Genomic DNA, 24541 nt, shown 5'->3' on the forward strand with positions numbered 1-24541 from the left:
TATAGAAATTTGGTTTTTATACACCAAATATAAACAAGCATAAATTTCTCATTTAATTTAAGACCTACAAAAATGTATAAACAGATTGTTAGTATAGCATTTTAAGCATAATAAATAATAATAAAGAATATATTAAATAAAAAAAGTTGTCCATCATTGGAATCCCCATTCTCCAAAACTAGATAAAGTTGATTTTTATTTCGTTAGAAACTTACTTTTGTTTATTTTTTAGGTTTTAAGTCATTTATTTATTTTTTACTTTTTGATTTTCTTAAATAAATACTACCATTTAGCGACATTTTGTCTTTTGAAACTAATATCTAGAGTCTCCTGAAGAAAACACAGCTTGTTAAATTCTCAAACTGTTCTTGAGAAAATATATATTTTTAAATGGATCACAGATCCATAATAAGGGTTGTCAGAGTCTTCTTGCACTTTATACAAGTCATTCAGCCTTTTTTTCGCAAGCACAATGCACCACAATGAAAACATATGTGACTCAGGCTTTGACAAATCTTGGAAGATGTGTTTTATTTCCTCTATACGGTATTAGAAAGTCTGCTTGTATCAAAACTCTTTCAAAATATAATTTTACATGTGGCACCGTGCAATAAAAATCTACCGTGAGATAAAATGTGCCCAAAATTAATAAGTACTTCTCATGTTCATATAAAATGACATCCAAAAGAAAGACCACGGTATGGCAAATAAATAAAACTAACAATTTAAAGTTGAGATCATTCATTTTTTATCATCCAAATTCTTTAAGTTATATAAAATTTGTATTTAAATTTTAATATATAAACATTATGTTAAAATAATATAAACATCAAAATATTAAAGGCTGCGAAATACATTTAAGCAATCATGCATTTCTTTTTACCAGCTAGAACTTGAATTAAGTTCCAAACTAAAAATAACCAGTTAAATTAATTGATTTGAGGTACTTTGAATTGTATTAGTAAGTTACGTAATAATGAACCATAAGTATTCTGGAAAAAGTTATATTTTGTGCAAGCAAAAGCACTGTTTTACATCAGTCATCTTCATTACCAATAAAGAAAAAAAATCAAGACAGGATAGTAGGAACTCAGTGAGATCAGAATTCTACTGAGATCCCAGGTTGAAGGCCTTGGCTGCCGGCCCAATTTGAGCAGCATAGCCCATCACATAGGGGATGACGGTTTGCTCATAGTTGCCAACCAGAAGATGGGCCCAGGGGCCGTTTGCGAACACTGTGACGTCCTGTCCGTCATGGGTTCCGGAAGGCAAGAGATTGATTGTCTGGAAGGTGTAATCCGGTTTGTCTGGAGCAGAAGATATTACCAATCTGTTTATATCACAATAAATTATATCTGAGAGGACATTAAATTTATGACATTAAGATCAGTTTTAATATTCTTTTAAGTAGGACTCCCTACACTCTACTGAAGTCTTCAGCTGGACACCAAGCTGAAGTCTTAGACATCCGACCAGTCAGAATTCTCAAGGAATCAACTTAGAGGCCCAATTATGAGTCATCACTCTTCATGGTCGGGCACCAATGATTTCGGTTTATTGCCTTGTAAATCCTTATTTTCTACGCTTGAGTTGTCAGTGATATTAGATAAATCCTGGTAATATGGGCAACTCCAATTTACTGAAACATCTAAGGAAAGGTCAGCACTGAGTTTTTGGCTCATTTTTGACACACACATTTTTATCATAACAGAACCATGAAAACATGTAATTGTACGTTATGTTGTGGCATTAAAATATACAGGTAAAACCATGCAATCAGCATCTGTTTATGTAATCATGTATGTATTTTTTGTGAAATTAAACTTTTTATATTTAATGAACAAATGACTTCTAAAAGGCTCTGGAATGTACACTACATGACTACACCAACTGTAAACAACTCACAAATAATCTCTGAAAGTCTGCAGCCTATACTGGTTATTAGGATTACTGAGGTATTGCTAAACTTATAAAACAAAAAAATCCAACATTTAAGGCTCCTTATCTATTGATTATCATGCTAAATTTTTTATCTTAGCTTCGGGAAAATCTGTTCATGAGTGTCTGTACCAGTTATACTGGACTCCCTGGAGCCTTTGCCTTGTAAATTTCGGCGTTTGGTGTCTCCTGATTTTTTTAGAGCTTCTATAATTTTTTTTAAAACTTTCAGCTTTAGGGCATTTAGAGTTGTGGGAGCTTCCCAGTGTCTTTTTAGTGGGGTATTAATCTCTAAACTCCTGGAATTTCGAAGCTTTCGGCCTCTTAGAGGATCTTACCTCATGAGACATTCATCTTTCAGAATCTCACAGATTCAAGGAGCGCTGGTCTTTAGTAGAACTCATCGTATGTAATTTGGGACTCCAAGTTAAATCTATCACAAAGGTACAGGTCAAGGTAATTATTATATTTATTTATTAATTCTGACAATGTATTTTGATGGATTTACCACTCAATTTAAATGAACTTCAGAGCTAGCTTTTTAAAACTAGGACTAGAAAAATTAATATTCACCTCTATATACAGGGTGTCCTGTACCTCTCTGGACAAATGTTTATTATGTTATTGTAACACAGTCAAGACAAACACATATCACCATGTGTATATTGGCCTCCAGTGCTTAGTTTTTCATTTGTCTGTATGTGATTGTATACAAAAATTAATATACAGGGTGGCGCATAAGTTAGTTTTCCTATGACTTGGGGTATTTTGTTTCGATAGGTTGGTAACAATGTTAAGTTAGCAGCAACACGGAGTAAGTTCATTGTCCTCCTCCGTAGACTAATGTATATAGTCTCGGCTCTAACTGAGAGATCATGGGTTCAAATCTCGGGGATGTCCCATCATGTACAGACACGATAATTAGTGTACTATGCTAATAAAAAAACAGTGAACATCAAAGCCGGCATAGCTAACGCTGAGCCTTAAAAAAGAAGGATAAAAGAGTAAATTCATTGTTGTCTGTTCCAGTCAGTACTATCAGAAAAACTGGCGTTTTTGCTGAATTTGAAAAAGAAACCGAAGTTCATCCAAGGCAAACAAGAGGCAATTCTCTTATGAGAGTGAGGGTTAACCGATTCATGCTGGACTGGCATCACTAAAAGTAAAACTTTTCTTTGTGGAGCTTGATACAGAAATCAACTCACTTAAAGAGAGGTTTGAACTCATGGAGACCACAGGAAGAGTTTTAGTTTGCTTTATGGTATTAAGAATCTTTAGACATGGTACAAGAAGACCAAGAAAGACGCCTGCATACAACTTCACAATGTTCTGAGTGATGGAGAAGAATGTGACATTAACGGAGTTGAACTGTTCGAAGAGCTAGACATTTTTGCGCCAATGTTGCCACCCGGAAGTTCTCCAAATATGAAACAAAAAATGATTATATGGATACATTCCCTAATGTTTTTGTTTCTCTATGAATCCTTCTGACGCTCCCTGTTTCAGTATCAAGTGGTGAAAGAAGTTTTTCTAAGTTGAAACTAATAAAAACTTATCCCAATTCCACCATTTGTCAATAAAGTTTGAGTGGACTGGCAACAATGGACATTGAGAATGATTTGTTTAACAAAATGGACACAGACTACATTCTCAATGAATTTGCCAAAATGAAAGCAAGGAAAATATCTGTTCAGTGTTAAGTGTAAACGTTTTAAGTTTATCTTTATTTTACGAGTAAATAAACTGTTTAATTTCTTTAAAACCCACTTGCGTTGTATTATTGATTTGTTGACACTTAATTAACTTTTAATTTTTATATAAGTATTTGGTTTAATTTTTTTTTTTAATATTACTTTAAATAAATAAGAGCAAGCATGTTTAACATATGCTGATAATTACAGTAAGTCTCTACGTTTATTCATATTTCGCACGTTTCGGATATTTTTAAGCATTTATTTTTTCTTGTATTTTTTAGTGTATGAGACCCTGAGATAATCCTTACTACCATTTAAGTTTTGTAGGGGGTGGGGGCGCCAGAATGTTGTTTGCTTACACTAGAAAAATGTCTAAAACCGGCCCTGGTTGCAGTGAGCGTTTATCTGTAGATTGTCTGCATAAGCATGAAATTTTGTGTAAGTAGTGCTGTGTGTATATCATAAATGTAGAGTATCATTAATGTTCCTTGAGGTACACCACATGTGACAGGTTTCCATTCATTTGTTGTCATCAACCACAACACACTGCTGCCTTCCACTCAGATAATTATGAAATACTGTATCAGAACTAAATACATAATCAACTGAATTAATGGGTTATGTCCCAAATTGAACTATCTTTCACCTTTGAACGCCACCTTTAACCTAAGTTTATAATGTCTGCCTGTTGTTTCTTATTCGCTTGATAACAAACATAAAATAATTAATTAAGAATATTGACTCCTACCACGAATTTAAGCTTTTCTTGAAACTTCTTTTATGAACTTTGGGATCAAGACTAACATTATGCTTCGGTTTTTTAATAAAACTGTTTAGTCCAGTTAAAATATTTTTGTCTATATTTTGGAGGTTTATCTGAGTTACAGTAATTTATTACGTTACACAAAATATTGTAGATACAAACTGTTTATATTTATTTTAAAATAATTATTTTGAAAAAGTTTACGCTTCAGGTTTTCTAGAGTTCATAGGCCCGTGTCTATATACCTTAGATTTTAATAACCTCACATGAAAAAAATCATTAGGTTTGAGTCCCGGAGAAGGTGCAGGCCAATCAAACATTACCGTGGAATGAGACAAATTGTCCAGAGAAAAGGGCTGTTAGCGCTCCATTGATATGCGAGTAGTCTGGGACGAAGAATGATCTTGTAGAAACCAAACATCAAGGTTGCCCATTCTTAAGTTGTTTGTAGTTGAGAGCCTAAATGGTTTTCAAGCGTGGCAACATAACGTTGGGACTTTAGTTGTAACATCTTTATCTCCAAACAAATGAGGGCTAATAATAACACCTTCATAAATCGCACTTTTAGATCGGCCAGATGGTTTTTTCACCGCTGAATCTGTTTTTGGAAAATTCTTAACCCACTGTAAGTTAGTCTTTCGATCAGGAACTTGTTAATTTTGTGGATTTCCGAACGTAAACGAAATGTTCCTTGCTCCTTAACTAAAACCTGGATATAGTGAATGAATGAGGCCATCCCCACCTCTCTGTTAGTCCACTGTTAATGCTACAGTCAATCAAAAATACAGGAGGTTTTTAGGGTCAGCCTGTAGAATACATTAATTTTAAATGTATAACAGGATTTTTACCACCGTAATACGTTATTAAAATTCAAACATATGTTTCCAAGATAGATTCATCCTTATCTTAGGTATAACAATGAGCTAAGATTAAACATGCACAATTTTTTTTTAAATCAGAACAGTGAATAATACATAAAAGTTCAACTTGAAAGCGGAAAAAACTTGTCCGCCTATAATTACCTTCTGTAGTGTAAGTTTTAGGGTTTGATACATTTAGAAAAAACAGAATCTAAGAACATTGTATTTCAATCACTGTAATACAACGATGGCAAATGTCCGAAATCCTTTTGTCGTTTTAAATTCCCTGCCGTTATTGATGACCTTTAAATAAAGAAATTAATCATAATATAAATACTTTTAACTAAATTAGTGCTGAAACAGTTTCTTTGAGGTAGTAACATCTTAAATATAATGATAGTAGCAAAGGTGATCTCGTGTGTCATAAATGAATAACTGAAGAGCGACTTTTGTTGATATACGAATAATCTGAAACAGTATTTCAAAAGATTTAACACTATTGTTGGATAATCATCATCAGCCTATTCCGCATAGACCATCATATGGCATAATCCAAGTTGCAAGTTGCAGAGTCCTTGCTTCGACTGTTGGTTCGGGTAAAATTACTATCTTACTACCAAAGACGAAAACATATGTGCCGAAGATTAACGATGTCTTAATGATTCAACTTACATCTGTGCCCTCTGTTTCTTGCACTTAGAATTTAAAAGCATTGTATTATATTATACTTATGTTATTCGGTCTGATGGACGAAATTATACGAATTAAACTTTCCAAGCGGCCGGAACTGTTTTCTGACGTTGTTAACCCTTGTTTTGCTGTATATTTTGTCTATTCAAAATTGTACAAAATCAAATACATTGTGTCTAATCCCTAAGAGATGGGAGGAGCTTAGGAAAAATTTGTTTATTTTCTAGCTGTATAAAATAATAATCACTAGATATACTAATGTTGGTGCAAGGAGGAGTGTGGAAACGTAGTAGTCGATTATCTTCTCCTCACTCCCCTGATAAACTAATCCCAGGGTTTCCGATTACGCCCCTGATGGAAACCCCATCTTCTTGGTCCTGACGTTATAAAACAGAGTGACTTTCAGAGATTAGGATTCCTGCTAACACACATAGCTGAACTCTAGGGATACCTTGAGATATCCCATCATCCAGAAAGATGAAAATCCAGAAATCGCCACCTGGCAACTCCTCCGTGAAGACACCGAGTTCCTGGACCAATGCCACAAAATAAGGTTCCAGAGACTGGGATTCTACCATTACTCATAGCGGATCTCAGGTACATCTGAAGATATCTCACAAGCCAAACAAGAAAGTCTTTGTTGTGCTACAGAAATTGTGAACTTACTGAAATGGGAGTTAAGCTGTAAAGGGATAAAATGACGTATTTATATCCACAACTGACCTCAAGAATGTTTTGGGTTATCTTGCTACTCAGATTATGATGGCCCATCGTGTAGCAATTGAGGAATGAGGAATTTTTGAGTTTCTTGTACTCAGTACTGTGAGATGTAATGAATTTCAAAGATGGGATATTACCCAGTAATAATTAGTTACCACCATTATTGTTAAAGTCCACTACATTACTTTATGAAAATATCTCAAAAGTCATATATTAAATGGTAAAAACCGTTATTTCACATACCTCTCTTATCATTGATTATATTGTATTGTCCTTCGCCTTGTGGATTGAAGCGTGGGGTATGAGGACCATTAGCGTAGGATAGGGTGGAGTATGCGATTAGATCTTTGGTGCCTTGAACATACGTTAAGATATCGCCACCTCTTTTCGGGTAACCGTTAAAGTTCAATGTGTGGGCGTGATCCGCCGTCACCACAATGAGCGTTTCGTTATCATGGGTCATTTCGAGAGCCACCTGCAACATAATAAAATACGGTTCATTGGTTAGAGGGAACTCCATTGACGGTTTTGTACGAAATACTTATATAGTACTTAGCATAGTAAACTTGTCACCAAAGAATAAATACCTTGACGGCTTTATGAAGCTCGACAGTTTCATCGAGTGCCAAGTGAGCCTTGTTCTCGTGGTGTGCGATGTCTATCAAACCTCCCTCTACGAACAGCACAAAGCCACCCGCATCTTTTTGCAACATCTTGATGGCTGATTTCGTCATCTCCGAGAGGGTCGGTTGCTCGTTTTCTTCAACATGCTTATTGTATTTCATGTTACCCGATTGGAATAGCCCTGTTATACAATGTTATCATGATTCTCGTACAATTAAAGTCAATAAACTTAATAACAACTGTAAGAAATCCTGTATAAGAAACCTTCTTAATCATAAAACTAATTTACTTATCCAGCATCTGACGATTATTCTTACAAAGATTGCAACCCAACATACCAAGAAGATAGTCGATGTTGTTTACGTCCAGACTCTGCAATTGATCTCTTCTGGTAATGAAAACCCCATTCTTATTTGCCTCCTTCTTGGAGGATTTCCACTTCTGGATCAAGTCCTTATCATCGCCTCTGGCACCCTGCATGACGGGGGTTTCTTCTGTTTTGTTAGGCAGAAAAGCATCCCAACCACCACCCAAAATTACCTAAACAGGTAGAAAACGTACAATTTTAAAACTGCTAGTAGAACAATTTGGAATAAAAAACGCTTTATTAACCAAAAAGTATGATTGAATATAATATATTAAGACATTTCTAGAAATTTAATTTATAATAGAAACAGTTTATGGGCAATTTAGGTTTTTAGATACAAGCATGGTTTATTACAGCGTAATATCATGTGAGGACCACATTTGCGTTGTGGGCTCATATGGAGCTCTCAGCGATATAGTGCAGGCTACAACATTTACTGCTGTTCTTTACAACTCATTCAATGTTTCCTAATGAGTGTGTAACTAAGAACTGGAGCCCTCAAATCTAATAGGCTTCTGCAAAAGCCTCGGACTTTGAGGACACAAATTTAAGTAATAGGGGCGCAAAAGTCCTCTTATGACTAAGCGGGGGACAAGAAAAACTATATGCTACTTTAAATTTACCATATTTTAAGGAAGGCCACATTCAAGTTCACAACATTCAAACATTTTCGCCCCACTAATCCCCAATCAATTACAACCAACTATCAACGCGTAACCAGTTTCCTAATTGCGTGGGTTCCCAGTATAATGCAGGTAAGTCTTCAACACGGCAAAGAGTGTTTGCTGCCAAGCAGAGTTAGAGGCGTGTTTTAACACCTTGGGTGTTGAGGCATTTTCATTGAGTTTGGCCATATGTTTATAAAAAGAACACTTGCCTGTGAGGTTAAACATTCTTCACCCACAGTTTTGTGCATCCCCGTACGGTAATTATCTCTACTTAGCCTGAGAAACTGGCGGAACTCATTTAAAAATACCTTGGAACAAATTGCAATCGTTTGTTTAGGTTTGATTAGCTATGTTCAGCGTTTGTCTAGCATTTGTAATATATAAAGTAAAGTAAAAGTATAAGTAAAATGTATTGACTTATTTATGTTTTTTGTTTTAAAAGTTTAACGGTATACTCTAGAAGTATTTATTTTTTGCCTGGGCACAGAAGCATGAGGTCTACAGAGATAAACCTCCCACGCTGGCCCGGTTTTGTCTGTTTTATATTATACTCATATGTTATAAAAATAGATCTACATATTTTAAGTGTATCTCAGGACTGCAACCTTGAATAAATTCAATGTAAATTGGACGGTGAATGAAACTTTACCTTAAACTCATTGCCGGGACTATCTTCTATCAACTGAGAAGCTATATCCTTCACGCCAGTCGGATCCTTAACTTTTTCATCATTCTTAATATCCAGGTCTGTCTGCCATTTCCTAAAAATCACAAGAACTTGAGTTTGAGATATCACGATGATTGTAACTGAAAATCTTACTGTAGTAAATTGACAAATTGGCTGAATGTAATGGGAGTAATAATAATAAGAACTATCTCATACGGGTGCATTGTTACTTTTTGTCCAGTAAGCCGGGAGCCACTTTGTTCTGTATACGCACACAACCGGGGTTTTCTTGAAATCGGCAGAGGAATATTTCCTAAGAAAAAAATCGATTGTCAACATTGTCAGTTTTGGTGGAGATCGACATTGGGTCAACAATATGAAATAGTATAGCAGGTTTTATTTCCCTAGCTGGTGTTCCAAAAATAATGGGTTAACATATTTTTGAAACGTTTAGGCTTAATCCATGGTCTTTACACCAATTGAAAATATTTGAGAGGTCTGCATTCAATGAATTTATTGCATTGTTTATATTCCCAATATCACACTTAATGTACAGCTGTAAATCGTCTGCATAGAGCATTGTGTAACAAAATAAAATATTATCGGTAATCCTATTTATATAAAGTGAGAACAATAATGCAGAGAGAGTCGAACCTTGAGGCACACCTACTGGGTTAATATCCCATTCAGATAAGGAACCGTTTCTAAAAACGATAACTCAAGTATGAATCAAACCAATGAATGACTCTTTGACTAAAATTATAGGACTCTAATATTGATAATAGTAGTCCGTGATCGACGCAATCAAAGGCTCTATTATGCATTTGATCTCAGGAGGGATGAGCATATAACGCCCTATTATATTAATTCAAAGATCTTGAAGTTAAATGACCTCAGATCAATAAAAATCTTAACATTGGTCCATTCAATTTTAAATTCTGGCTTTCCAAATTAATTCTTAAACGATTTCCAATTTGTCTCTAAAAGTGGTGTGGATAGAACTCGCTCTGGTTCGTCTGTGCTCCGCATGCCGTTGCACAGAACTACTGTATATGACAAGTCTTTTGTAGTAACGGCATGTCGTCTGTGGAATTCCCTTCCTCGTACCATAACATCCTTAGATCCATAGTCGTCCTCGGTTCGTGGCGTCGCTGAGGGAGCACTATCTGGGGCAGACGGTTGGGGCGGGGTCGGCATAGGTCTCTTTCGCTGCGGTTGCACTGGCATGAGTAGTGTGTGTGTGAGGGTAGTGTGTTTGTAATATTCATTACATCCAAGTATATGTTATTATTTTTGTTTGAGTATGTGTTTAAAAATAAGTTTATATACCTTTTTAATCATATATATTTTGGAGTTTATATTCTTCAATAAAGTTGTACTTTTTGTTATTCATATTTGACTAGCAAATATTCACATTGAAGGGAGCAAATGTTGACAGCAAAATATATAATTTTATGATTATTTTAAAAAAATAAGAATATTTGTTATAGTTACTATATGAGGTAAAATGTAAGAAAGGGCCATGAGGGCCAAATTTCGCCTCAAATAAAGAAATATTTCATTTAATTTCTCTCTCTCTCTCTCTCTCTCTCTCTCTCTCTCTCTCTCTCTCTCTCTCTCTCTGCGCGCACGCGCGCGTGTGTGTGTCCAATCATTACGTATACACTAGCTAGTGATTTTGGCTAAAGTGAGTAATTAATTATTCTAACTTATTACCTTATTGGTACTTTTTAGTTATAAAGAAGCATGGTTTATTTTGCCGGGGAAATGATTAATATTATTAGTTAGAGTATCTGCATTATTGGACCATAGGATTACGTCATCTGAGTTTGAATTTAGTCAATATCTCAAAGGGTGTTTTTATTTTTTCGCCTTCTGTGCCACCTCGCACTTCTGGCGTAAATAAGAAAAACATCCCTAGAGACGAGATAGTACCCCAATTAAAGCTCAGATTACGTAAGCGTATTCTTCATAAAGTTTGGTCTAAGTGATTATTATCCTACTATTATTGCTTTAGCTAAATCGCTTTAGTCATTATGTTTAATGACTATTTGAAGTAATTAACTTATCACTTAAGACTGGTAAATTTGGTCATTATGCATAATAACCATACATTATACATAATGACTGATTAATGACCATGACTGTAAAATAGCACATAAATATATACATTGTATACGTGTATACATTATACTAGTAGCATAGTGTATACACGATTGTGTATATATCATAAAAACACAATAGAAAGGAAAGTCAATGTTTATGACAAGTTTTGATTTCAGCGCACTCTTGCGTTCTAGTAACCTCTCTATTTCAAAGGAACTTTTATTAATAAAAATTGATATGACATCTAATTTTTTTAAAGAAGAAAAGTCTCTTTTTATATTTATAATAATGTTTATTTTAGAAAAAAAGTCGCTAGAATTCCAAACTTTCGAAAACACTATATTTATACCCGGTTAAACCGGGGCATTAAACATATGTTAAGGTAACAACAGCCGAATATGAAATGGATCTTTCCTGTTTAGTATTCTATCCGACCAACAGTTACCTGTAAGCGGAATGGGCATACGTGGCAGCAGGGGATGCGTCGGTAATCCTCGAGGTGGACACGATGCCGGTGCTCTTGCCCGCGTCCTGAGCCCACTTGAGGATGGATGTCGTGTGCAAGGACTCGTTCTTCATGTTAACCCAGTCCTTCACACCTACCGCTGCCGTGACCCCCAGCGTGTACATATTGCCCTTCACACCCGAGAGGTAGGCGGTGGCTGAGCACGCAGAATCCGCCACTTGTGAGTCCACGCAGTATGTCTGACATAGGTTACAACAGTGATTTGAGGTTAGGAAATCGGTACGAAGGGTGTTAAATTTACATATAAACTTAGAACTACAAAACTCTGCACGTCAACATAGGATTATTATAGGGAATTACTTTAATCTTGAGATGTGTGAAGAGAGGTGGCTTTTGTCAAAGAGCAGTCAAAAGAGTCAAAGAGGAGGAGAGTGAACGATGGTAAATGTCCGGAAAATCCTGTTTCCTTCACAATCCCTCCATCGTCAAAAATAAACCTCAAACAAAGAAAGGAGTCATCTCATGACTGAAGCATTCCAAAGTGAGGTTGAAATATCTCAAGACAGATTATATCTGAGAAACAGCTAACAAGATTAATAAGTGAAGATCTTTAGGCGTTTCAGAACATGGATTCAAATAAGACACAGTTGATTGCTTCAACACTGCAAACTTTCAATATATTGAACATTTATGTCAAAAAATGTAAATTGAAATTGTGCAACTTTTGTTAAAAGCTGTTTGAACTATGAAGTTTTAAATATTGAAAAGGAGGCTGATCTATATTTTGGAACAGGGTGTATTAATCAGGCCTTTACGGGAGCATAACGACTACTGGGTTATATAATATAGATTGTGAGTATTTTGACGATAATTTTTCTAAAGGTTTGAACAATGATTGAGTCTCCTATCCTCCAACACAATTTAATGCATTATCTAGCTTTGGAGACTTGTACATCAACGTTGAAAAACACTTAAGATAAAAAAGTGTATGATGGAATGTTTACTAAAAACGATTTTACACTAACTGTCGTCATATTTAAATTTTATTTATTTCCAGAAAAGTATTTGAAAAGATATTTTACGAAATACTTGAGTGCTATCTGACAAACCAAAAAGTTATAAGCCCACGTCAGTTTGGATGTAGGAAAAATTAATCCAACAACCTTGTACACTTTGTTGTTGATAGCTTGGAAAGACTTAAACACGTACTAAGTTTATTTATAGACCATCCTTAAGCACTTGACTGCGTGAAGCGTGAACGATTGTTGCACCAGTTGGAAATCTGTGGGGTTCGGAGTCTTTGCACATTCGGGGCCTTCTTTTACCTGGAGGATAGAGAACAGTGCGTTTATGTCTCGAACAAAACAAACAAAACAATATAGAAAACAAAATTCAGATGCGTCAGAAATCAGAACTTCATGAGGGATTTCAATCATTGGGCCTATCCTGATCTAAGTATCTATCAACAAGTTGAAGAATGTCATCTTAAACGGACACTTGATTCAGTAAACAGACGACACTACTCTTTGTTTCAAAAATTTTACAACACGAGAATTGGAAATGAAATCTTTTGTTGATTTGAATTCAAGTAATGAGTACTTTACTGATATTAAATTAGAAACTTACCATTCATAAACCATCAATTATTGCCTAAGACAGCAAGATATTTACTGTTTCCGCAGCGGGTTTCGTTGATGACGTCCTCTTAAAGGAAATTGACGATAGATAAAATTTCAAGGGATGTACCTTGATCGGGGGCTAATCTGTAAAATTCATATTGATATCGTTTGTGTTAGAGATGGCTCAGACATTTATGCCTTACGTAAACTATCAAATGTACCTAAAAAGTACCTAATATGGTCCATTACGGCTTTATCCGTCCACAGACAGAACGACTCTGATGACGCTGTGCAAAACACAGAATGGAGTTAGTCTTCAGACTCTAGAAAAAAATCTAAGAGAATTATTATGAAATTACCTTCAGAGCATCATGAAGAGATGCATTCAGGAAACTTGAGCTGCTAAAATTGCCCAGTCTCATGATCATTAATCAAAGTGTGATCTTGTAGGGACAGAAACGTTCTATAGTACGGGACAAGAGGCGGAGCAATTATTTACTGAGGTAGGAGTAATCAACTCACGGCTTACGATAGGTTGCAATCATAATCAATCAGATGCTATTAAGCAACGCAAATACTGAAAAATCCAAATAAATTAAAAAAAACACTTTTTTGAAACATTATTTGGTGTCGATCGCCGCATATAAACATAGGTTTTGAACATGTATATGTAAACAAAGGCTTTGAATATAACTGCTAGTGAGTCGAGTTCGTTGGCGAAAAATGTGTTTTAGATTTTTTTCTAAGATCTTTCTGAGATACCAAAAATAAAGAAATTTAATAAGGGCGTTTCCTTGAAGACAGCTGCGGAATTATGTGAAAACTTGGACCCTACTGTATGTCAAAAGCAAGATGCAAAACTGGTTGAAGAAAGTGAAAAAAGCTTTTGAAGATCTACAAAATAGAGCAAGAAAAGTCCAAAAGAACGTGGAAAGGAGTTTAAAAAACTAAAAACTGTATTTCATAAACATAAATTGCCTTTACGTATTTTTCCAATTAATATATAAATGGTTTTAAAGTTCTGAAGTATCTTTATTATTAGTTAAAGAAGAAGTTCCAAAATCAATATACAAATACATTATAAAACACTACCCATGTACCTAAAAATCAATTAAGCACAGACGACATAAAACATATTTTGCCGCCTCAAAAATGACTGTCTGTTAATCGATTCCGCTGGGTAACGAAGTAATTAAAAATAATTCGGATGGAATAATTCAAAGTGCATTTTATAATAATCGGTTGGGAAAGATAATATTTCAGTAAAACGCAGAGTTTCAAAACCACTCAATACACGTTTCTAGAGACTAGAGGTTGTTACACATTTAATACTCTTCCACTTGAATTTTTAATGAGGGCGGAAATTTACCCTTCAATTATCTAAGGGAAACAACAACTTTTCAGTGTTTGTAATATAGTGTAGCAATTAATATAATAACTACCTTGGCCAATCCGGTGTAGGGAAACTCCTCAAAACTGAGAAAGCTGTTCTCTCCCGCTTGGTTCCTCAGCTGTCCGAGATATATCCTGGCAGCGGCGAGGTTAGCCAGTGACATTCCGTCCCCCAGGAACAGGATAAGGTTTTTAGCCACCCTTTCTGTAGGTGTTGCGGCCGCTTTTTTGTGTACCACATCCATGCTCAAGTCACGCCAAAATTTCGTGGCTGCAAAAAAAAATTATAACAAGTTCATTAGAATTATAAAAATACATACAGACAGACAAATGGGAAACTAAGCACCGGAGAACCATGTTCATCTGGTGAAATATTTTTTTTTTTGTCTTGACCTGAGCAATAACGTATACCTCTGTCCAGAGAGTTACAGGACACTCTGTATAATACATGTAGGCAAATAAAAGTGTAAAATTAAAATCGATTATGCTTTTAAAAAGTTTGAAAGGCTTGATCCTTTATTTCTTATACTTCATTAAACAGTGTTTCATATTTTACTCGTTACCACTTAAAAATGATAATATTTAATAAATAATAATATCTCAAGATTATAAATTTGTTAGTAATCCTCTGACAATATAGTTAAATATAGTTATTAATAATTTAATTATTTTAAATCTGAAACATTTTTAGTAAAAAAAAAACTTCTATGTAATATAATAATTATATAGAATGTATTAAACAGAGTAATAACTCAACAGATAGCCTATAGTCTACAATTTTTTAAGAACATCAGTTTAAATTAAAATAATGTATTTAAAGTATGAATTCATTTTACTATGCATAAAAGCATACACGTAATTTGTCTTGTCAATAAAATGTTAAGTTGCAGTCTACGCTTGTGTGTTATAGGCAAGCAAATGTTCAATTTGTTCTTTGTGCCTATATTATAATTTACGAGATTTAATTTATGTTGTCCTTAAATCCTCATTATTATTACACCAATGTTTATTGTTATTGTTTTAAACGTACATTTTGTTTTCAGTACATCTTTTTATGATTGTGAGTATTTGCATTTTTTGTATTCCTAAAGTGTGAATGTGCTTACTGTTCTCCTCTGGACTGATGCCTCCCAGGAATAGCTTATTGTTCGCCTTTTTGAAGTATAAATTTCCTTGCGGTGACGGAGTAACTGGAATATATAAAACAGTTAAAGTACAGTGTAAATTAAGTAGTTCATTAATTATGTTACATGATTCCTTAAACATTTTTGCAACAATTATTGCATAAAAGACAAATAATTCATTCTTAATTTGCGCAATTTAAAACACTTGTTGTCTTAGACTTTCAAGATGGCACCGTCCAATTTATCAAAGATACATAAATGTAGACGTAACACAGACGATAAACTATTGCGGAGCAAAATTTAACTCTATATGTAATTCCTGGGTTACATAAGTACGTACATAAAAGTTCTAGTAATGCCTTGTAGGAATCCAAGATGGCAGTCACATAAAGCCTACATTTTTGAGAATAATACAGTAAACTTATATATGAGTAGTATAAGTGAATACCCTTTGAGAGTTATTTCAGTAGTAAAAGCAGATTTTATTTTATGAAATATCTCAATATTGTACTGTCGAGATTTTCCACGTGTTTCTATGGATCATCTCTCTATACGAGTATAGATACAACCTAAAGTACTGGTATGTAAAATATACGTGTTTCAAAAATTCTTTATAGCAACACTAATAGCTTATAACTATTAAGGTAGTTCGAAAAAGGTGGTCTTTAAAATGTTTGGAAAGTCCTATAGTAACATGTGAATAATTACTTGCAAGGTTGTACTTATCCTCTTCACTCCAGTCAATAGTACCAGGACCAGGCTCCGACATGAGGAAAATATTCGGTGGTTGAACATCTAGAAAAATAAATAAACTATCATGCACAATAATCAGTTAACTAACAGGACCGTACTAGTTCAGTGTTCATGCTTCACATAAAACCCGTTCATGCATTGCAAAATGGTTTAGTTAGATTAATGATTACTGAACAATTTTACAGAGTACATCTTACATATCTACAGAGCATGTATAAAATATGAAAAAGTTAACTAACTAATTTGTAGGCTTCATTTTAGTACCTAATTTACGTAAAAGACTTTATAAATTGAAATAGAACACATGGTAGGTAGGTACATTTCTAAACACAGGTTACCTATGCTCTAGGTAAACAAATAAAGGAATTGTGAATTACAAAATCTGAACGGGGTCATTTTGGGACAAAATCAGTGACATCAAATCAGTTATACTACGTTTAGAGATGTGTAGTCTGATCTATTCCTCAGGTGGATAACTAGCTTAAAACCTAGGCCTAACTAGAGTGTAGATTTAAATGATCCTGACTTACGCGTGTCACAACGCTCTGGTATGATTATTTTATTATACAGAAAGTTGAGCAAGCCTCGATAAACTAGAATAGTATTGATAATATTACCTTTAAGGCACTACTAGGATCAACATTCTTTCAAGTTCCTAACACCAATATTATGATTTTTGCAGTTATTGTAAAAGTAAAGGTACCTTCATTAAAGCTTTCGTTCATACGTTGATTGTTATTCTACACCTAACCACTCAAATTGTTTTATAGATTTGTTACATTCTAATAGTGTATAGCTCCTTGAGGCAATTGTAATCAGACCATGTAAAATTTGATTATTTCAAGTGATAGGCATTATCTCAAGGAATTTTTTAAGAAAAAAATTCCTTGAGATAATGCCTATCACTTGAAACGATCCTATCTTATCTTTACCCAATTGTTTCTCAACAGCAAGACTACACCGCCGAAGATGCTACCGAATTTTGCTCTGATGGCCGGAGAAACAATTGGGTAAAGATAAGATAGCAACATTACCCGAACCTGTTCTTTTAAAAGAAGGTAAATTATACTACGCAGTATATAAAATCTCATTGATGACGATTACATTGTGACGTTTTTGTATGTAAGGCTGCGAGGTTTCGTGAGAGCTAACAAAAGATTTCTCGTTGATAAAATTCACGATTCTCGAAACGTCTTTTTTGACAATCTATATCGATATTTGTGACGGACATTTTTTAACTCTTACCCTACGTTTCAAACAATATACGATCACAAGACAAGATGTAGGAAAAAAATATTTTACCAAATGCCGGAATCAGTTGTTTGACGCTCAATAATATTTAGGCGTAAATAATATTACAAATACGTGGTGTGAGATGTGGTACAGAATATTTATTCAAATTTGGAAGAATGTCTCAACAATGACAGAACTTAATTTTATTTTAATATCTGCTATAGTTTTGAAAAGTATTTATAATAAGTGCAAAGTAATACTTTTTAACTGTTTTCAACTAATTTTATTTCTCTGCAAGAGTCAAGTTTTAGTTATTTACGATAGGAGAAAAATTCAATTATTATTGGGATTTATGGTATAACTGCAAAGTGTTCTTTAGCTCCTCGTTTAAATAAAGCAACAACACATAGCAAACCCAAATTAATAAATGTTATAATTTTTATGAATAAAATATTATGATAGCACTGTCTAATTGTTTCCAAAATAATTTTTACTACATTTGAGTTTATTTAGCTCGTAAATAAAATATTCAACTATTTTTATAAATATGCATAACTATGCTTAAAATAGGTATAATCAAATAATTTCTAGAACAGCAAGTTATAAAATACTACAAATGTTTGAAGATGAATAGCAATATTACTGTGATAAGGGTCGAAAACCGCTGAGACAGTAGCCAACAACACAGAAAACACTGCCAGGAACACTTCCATCTTTCAAGTTGAATTGGCCGTTCTTCAACAGTGAGCAATATGATTTTCAAACTGAAAAAAGAAAATAATGTGATTTTGAGGCAATCAAACAAGGAACTAAGGTTGTAACTTTAATGTCTATGAAAATAAAATTAATGAAGAAAGTGAAGCTCGCTAATTATTGGCTGAGCGATAGCGAAGCCTGTACTTGTGAGGCTAGAAAAATGTAATTCCTGCCCGTCTATTCGCACGGTATCTCGAAGACTAACTCATCTATAGACTTTCAATTTTTGCGTGAAGCTTCATTTATATATTAGTTTTAAGATGGTGCATGTCACTCCATGGGATTTCACTAGTCGTTGTAGTAAACAGTTTTACATAGGTCTTATGGGTAACCATGATGGTAATGACAAAACAGCAGAATCCGGTGATCACTTATGTTATAACACTGATTGACTACAATTTTAAACGAGCCATTAAAATTTTCAGTATTGGAAATATTTCAATTTTTACACAATTTATTAGTTTTGTAATTGTTAAAGGAGTGTAGAAAATTTTTAGCAGCTTATGATTAAGGAAATTGACTTCTCTTTTTTCTTAAACAAGAATGTTCCTCAAAGAATTAAACCCTATGACAAATATAACATTGATTATCAAAATCACCCATTTAATCACCTTAAACATGATTTAACCACATTAAATTGTATGTAAGGTATAAACAGTTTAGTAGGTCAGAAAACGACCAAATATTAACTTCAAGTAGAATTAATTTCTAGATCTTGATGCAGAATATTACTCTTAGCATTCATACTTAAAGGCTTTGTAGAAACCCTAAAGACTTTTTCTTTGAAATGTTCCATTTCAATACAATCAAAGTCAGGGAACTGGATTTCTCGTTGATCCAATACTGTTTCAAGGGTATCCCAGATGAGCATCATCTGAAAATCTGCCATTAACATTGAAAACAGCTAATACCTTTGAGATAAGTCTTTATTATGAGTGAATTGAGCGAAGCCCTGACTTTGGCAACCAGCACTGATGCTTCTACACAATGAACTTCACATGAGTGGTGAAAACCTGGGACTCTGAATGAATGGCGAATCTTCTCTTGTGTAACCAAGTTAGTCTTTTTAATCAGATTAATCCGAGTGTTCGTGATATGATCTAGCTCATTGCTCAAGATGGAGTTAGGCACTTGAACAACGAAATTTTCTCTAGTTCTATTAATGCAAGTCATGTTCATTGGGCGAACCCTCTGTATTGCTGTCCCACAAAAGGAGCGTATTCTGGAACTCTAACAAGAACTGTGGAAAGTCCCTGTCCCCCAGAATCGCTAGACTGAGTTTTATCCTATCCTTGCATCCTATTTGTCTTGTTGCCGTAATTAACGTTACAAAATCGTTTAGTGGGCCTGGAACCCTGATATGAAAAATGTAATATCTCGGAGTACGAATGAATATGTCATAGTTAATCATAGATATTCCAATCTACATCTACTTCGTTTGTCTTGTTGCCGTAATTAATGTTACAAAATCGTTTAGTGGGCCTGGAACCCTGATATGAAAAATGTAATATCTCGGAGTACGAATGAATATGTCATAGTTAATCATAGATATTCCAATCTACATCTACTTCGTTTGTCTTGTTGCCGTAATTAACGTTACAAAATCGTTTAGTGGGCCTGGAACCCTGATATGAAAAATGTAATATCTCGGAGTACGAATGAATATGTCATAGTTAATCATAGATATTCCAATCTACATCTACTTCGTTTGTCTTGTTGCCGTAATTAACGTTACAAAATCGTTTAGTGGGCCTGGAACCCTGATATGAAAAATGTAATATCTCGGAGTACGAATGAATATGTCATAGTTAATCATAGATATTCCAATCTACATCTACTTCGTTTGTCTTGTTGCCGTAATTAACGTTACAAAATCGTTTAGTGGGCCTGGAACCCTGATATGAAAAATGTAATATCTCGGAGTACGAATGAATATGTCATAGTTAATCATAGATATTCCAATCTACATCTACTTCGTTTGTCTTGTTGCCGTAATTAACGTTACAAAATCGTTTTAGTGGGCCTGGAACCCTGATATGGAAAATGTAATATCTCGGAGTACGAATGAATATGTCATAGTTAATCATAGATATTCCAATCTACATCTACTTCGTTTGTCTTGTTGCCGTAATTAACGTTACAAAAATCGTTTAGTGGGCCTGGAACCCTGATATGAAAAATGTAATATCTCGGAGTACGAATGAATATGTCATAGTTAATCATAGATATTCCAATCTACATCTACTTCGTTTGTCTTGTTGCCGTAATTAACGTTACAAAATCGTTTAGTGGGCCTGGAACCCTGATATGGAAAATGTAATATCTCGGAGTACGAATGAAATATGTCATAGTTAATCATAGATATTCCAATCTACATCTACTTCGTTTGTCTTGTTGCCGTAATTAACGTTACAAAATCGTTTAGTGGGCCTGGAACCCTGATATGAAAAATGTAATATCTCGGAGTACGAATGAATATGTCATAGTTTAATCATAGATATTCCAATCTACATCTACTTCGTTTGTCTTGTTGCCGTAATTAACGTTACAAAAATCGTTTAGTGGGCCTGGAACCCTGATATGAAAATGTAATATCTCGGAGTACGAATGAATATGTCATAGTTAATCATAGATATTCCAATCTACATCTACTTCGTTTGTCTTGTTGCCGTAATTAACGTTACAAAATCGTTTAGTGGGCCTGGAACCCTGATATGAAAAATGTAATATCTCGGAGTACGAATGAATATGTCATAGTTAATCATAGATATTCCAATCTACATCTACTTCGTTTGTCTTGTTGCCGTAATTAACGTTACAAAATCGTTTAGTGGGCCTGGTCGAATGAATATGTCATAGTTAATCATAGATCTACTTCGTTGTCTTGTTGCCGTAATTAACGTTACAAAATCGTTTAGTGGGCCTGGAACCCTGATATGAAAAATGTAATATCTCGGAGTCTATGTCATCGTTAATCATTTATTCTCTAGATCTACTTTTTTTCTTGAATATGTGTTTCAAGAGTTTTCGCTGTCAGAATGCGAGATATTTTAAAATAGTTTGTTATGACCAATAGACTCCATTTAGTACATGCCTGTTCAAACTGCAACAAGTTCAATTCTAAACATTGATTTCACCAACCGAGTTAATTTTCTTTCTATCTGTCACACATTCTTGTATTTTGAAGAATTGCATCAATGGCTTATATCGCCCTAGGTTTTACAAACTACCCATTCATTCAGTGCTTGAAGAGAGCGCTTAAAGTGTGGTTTAAGAGAGTTGACGAGCTTCAGAAAGGGTTTTATAACTAATCTGTCGGCCATAACTTATCACACACCACTTTTTGAGTAAATGGCATGAAGTAAGTCATTGATTAATTTAGTAAGAAAATATGCAATAGCCTTCATCCAGCAGTTAGGCTACTATTGTACTATCTTAAAAATCTTAGTTAAGACAATTTAAGTAGCAGATTTAACGATAACTGGTTTTTGTTAATTTAATGAGTTTCTTAGTAGGTTTAGGAGTTGTGCCCTCCGAATTAATTATAATTAGGGACAAATAATGACGTTTTAACGGAAAAAAGATTAACTAGACTAATGTCAATTACTTTTATACAAGGTGGGAACAGTAGTGTACGTTAGGAATGTGGCGCCCCTGACAAGAATTTAAAATGGCGCCATCTCAAGAACCCCCTAGGAAGCAAAGAACCCACCCCATTATCAATACAGAGAGATTGATATTTTCTCTTGTCCCAAGAAAATGTGAAGAGGTTTCTTGAAAATGTTTTCATGTATACATTTTTAGAATGCAATGTGACCGGTTCTTGAATGTGTGTAAGTTCTTGAGTATTTTTAAGAATGTCAAGTGGTGTTCCTTTTTTCAACATCGATAATGAGTTCTTTGCTTGCATTCGAAAAATGTCAAATTCGTTTCACAGCTCAACTAAATCTACATCATGAGAATATTTAATTCCAAAATTTGCAGCACGTCAAGGAGAAAATCAATTGGTTCTTTTTTAGAGCTTATCCTGTTAGAAATTATAAGATTTGAACCCATTGCATTATACATATTCTTGAGTTCTGTCAGGATTTGATCATAAACCAAATTTATTTCCCACTGAAAATCCTTTCTTGAGTCGAGATATTCAACATGCGTTTGTTTGTTTGGATCTGAAAGAAGTTGGCTTATGATATTTTGTCTTGTTTTCAGCAAAATTATCATCCATACCGATTTCTTGCGCTTGCATGTTGTATATTCGATTGCTGGAGCAATGCCTTCATCTCTGATTTCCTGCAGTGTATTATCCCTTTATTGTGTTGCTAGCCTTGTTGATTGTAACAGACTATTTTTGAAGTGACTTGTTGATTTTATCAATCGAGAATCCTTTCTCACAGATGCAAACTACATAGAAATTTGAAATCGATTTGTTTGATGAGTCCTTCGGCCACCAATGACGTTTCCAGGTTCCATTTACCGTGGTTAATATATGCCATTTCCTCTAGACTTGCATACAGTTCGTTCAGTGTTCTTTTTAAAGCGGTGACTGCTCTTTGTTTGGTTGACCACCTAGTGTCACAATGATCCTTCAAAGTAATGTAAAAATTACAACCAACACAACATTTCTCCTTCCTGAAGAGCCACCGAACATAAATATCTTTAAACTATGGTTTTGAAGCGAAACAGCAGCAGCACACGATCCGATAAGGTTTGAATTATGTGCACCACATTGCAGAAACCGGACACTATTATTTTGTTTGAGGATTTGAGCTAACAAACCGATATATTTTCCAGCCATATTAAGTTTAAGCCAGCTTCTTTAAGTTTTTTAAGAGTGTCCATTGAAGTGCCTTAAGAGTGTCCTGTTTTTTCATTAGTGTTGATCAAGTAAATAAAACTTTATTCAACTTGACACTTCCCATCTGATAAGTCAACAAACCTAATAAATGGCTCAGTTGCGCAATACAAGCACTGTATGGTGTACAGTCAAAGATGATAGAAAAGAATTTTCCATATTTTATTTTATACAAGATTTTCTGCCACACATTACTTCCAATTAAAATTATGAGCTCATTTTGGACTTGGAAAAAGCAACTGAGTGCAATTTTGTTTGATTTAACGTAAGCCATATGTTCTGATAGTTTAGGACGATAGTGACTTATTAGTTCTAATGTGCTCAAAAAATTTGACCAGTCAATTATTTCTTTCTTTGCCGTTCCTCGAAGTGGTAGATTATTCTTAGCATAAAATATAATTAGTACGTCTATGACTACTTTCAGTATGTTCCTCCACTTCTCTACCTCCTTGTGAAGACTTTCTTGAATTTCAGAATCTACTATTATTTCAGAAATAACGTTTAATAACGGAAAAATTCTTCATAATAACACAAACACGGTAACACGCCTTCATTGATTTGTTGGCTGAATCCGTGTACCAATGGTGACGTCACGGTGCCCACGGCGGAACCCTTGTATCTAGGGCCCAGACATTTTTAATTAAACCGGTAGTTTTGAGTGTGAGCAATTAGGAACTATCCTTTGGTCGAGAGAATGCAACAATACGATAATAAATGGTTGGAATAGGTCAAATTTATACGAAAGAAAACACAGAGTGCTGCTGCAATAATGATAAACAGTGAGGCACCGTAACCTTTCGATCGATATGACGGAATAAGTAACATATGTTAGATTTGTCAGACTGTGTTAAATAATTAATTTTAGTTTAGTATGGAATCCAAAATAAATCCTTTACCTACTTAGTGAAGAAGGTTGCAGCCTAGTTCTGGTGCTTATGGTTTCCAAATACGAACTGAACAGTCAGTGAACTATTCCCAACTGAAAAACACTACGCTAACCTTTACAAAAGGTTATCTCTGATAGACATATGAATCGGTGTTGGAGCTGTTTTCATTGCCGAATATTCGTCAATGATGAATTAACGTCTACCATAGTTATAAACATATACAGCAATAAAATTAGATATTAGGAGCTTATAAAAAACACAAAAACGGCATTCCGTAATAAATTTAGATTGTTGTGTGTAAGAATATCATGCTTATTGCGCATTGTTCACAATTTAAAAAAATTCCGAAAACATAGAAAGTA

At 34.4% G+C, this 24541-nt stretch overlaps 1 protein-coding gene across 2 annotated transcripts; it reads right to left on the reverse strand.

The window, feature by feature from the left end:
• Positions 1-988: 988 nt before the first annotated feature.
• On the reverse strand, positions 989-24300 carry LOC124354241 (membrane-bound alkaline phosphatase-like). 2 transcript variants are annotated; one of them, XM_046804552.1, is made up of 11 exons: positions 24193-24300; positions 18328-18448; positions 16407-16493; positions 15681-15764; positions 14625-14845; positions 11543-11802; positions 8974-9085; positions 7628-7829; positions 7253-7470; positions 6909-7140; positions 989-1307 (listed from the first exon to the last, which is right to left on the reverse strand). In XM_046804552.1, exons 2-11 carry the CDS (start codon positions 18395-18397, stop codon positions 1108-1110), a joined length of 1686 nt encoding a protein of 561 aa, XP_046660508.1. In that variant the 5' UTR covers positions 18398-18448; positions 24193-24300; the 3' UTR covers positions 989-1107. The 2 variants fall into 2 exon arrangements, with proteins under 2 accessions (XP_046660508.1, XP_046660507.1); XM_046804551.1 differs by having other exon boundaries at positions 24189-24299.
• Between the last annotated feature and the right edge of the window lie 241 nt (positions 24301-24541).

This window comes from Homalodisca vitripennis, chromosome 2, assembly GCF_021130785.1.
Source record: "Homalodisca vitripennis isolate AUS2020 chromosome 2, UT_GWSS_2.1, whole genome shotgun sequence".
Classification (NCBI taxonomy): Eukaryota; Metazoa; Arthropoda; class Insecta; order Hemiptera; family Cicadellidae; genus Homalodisca; species Homalodisca vitripennis.

Coding starts and splice junctions, on each gene's coding strand:
- LOC124354241 (XM_046804552.1), bottom strand. CDS start 18,397: ATGGAAGTGTTCCTGGCAGTGTTTTCTGTGTTGTTGGCTACTGTCTCA. Junction 7,830..8,973: donor GTCCCGGCAATGAGTTTAAG/GTAAAGTTTCAT, acceptor CTACCTGTTTAG/GTAATTTTGGGTGGTGGTTG. Junction 7,471..7,627: donor CAACATCGACTATCTTCTTG/GTATGTTGGGTT, acceptor ATTGTATAACAG/GGCTATTCCAATCGGGTAAC.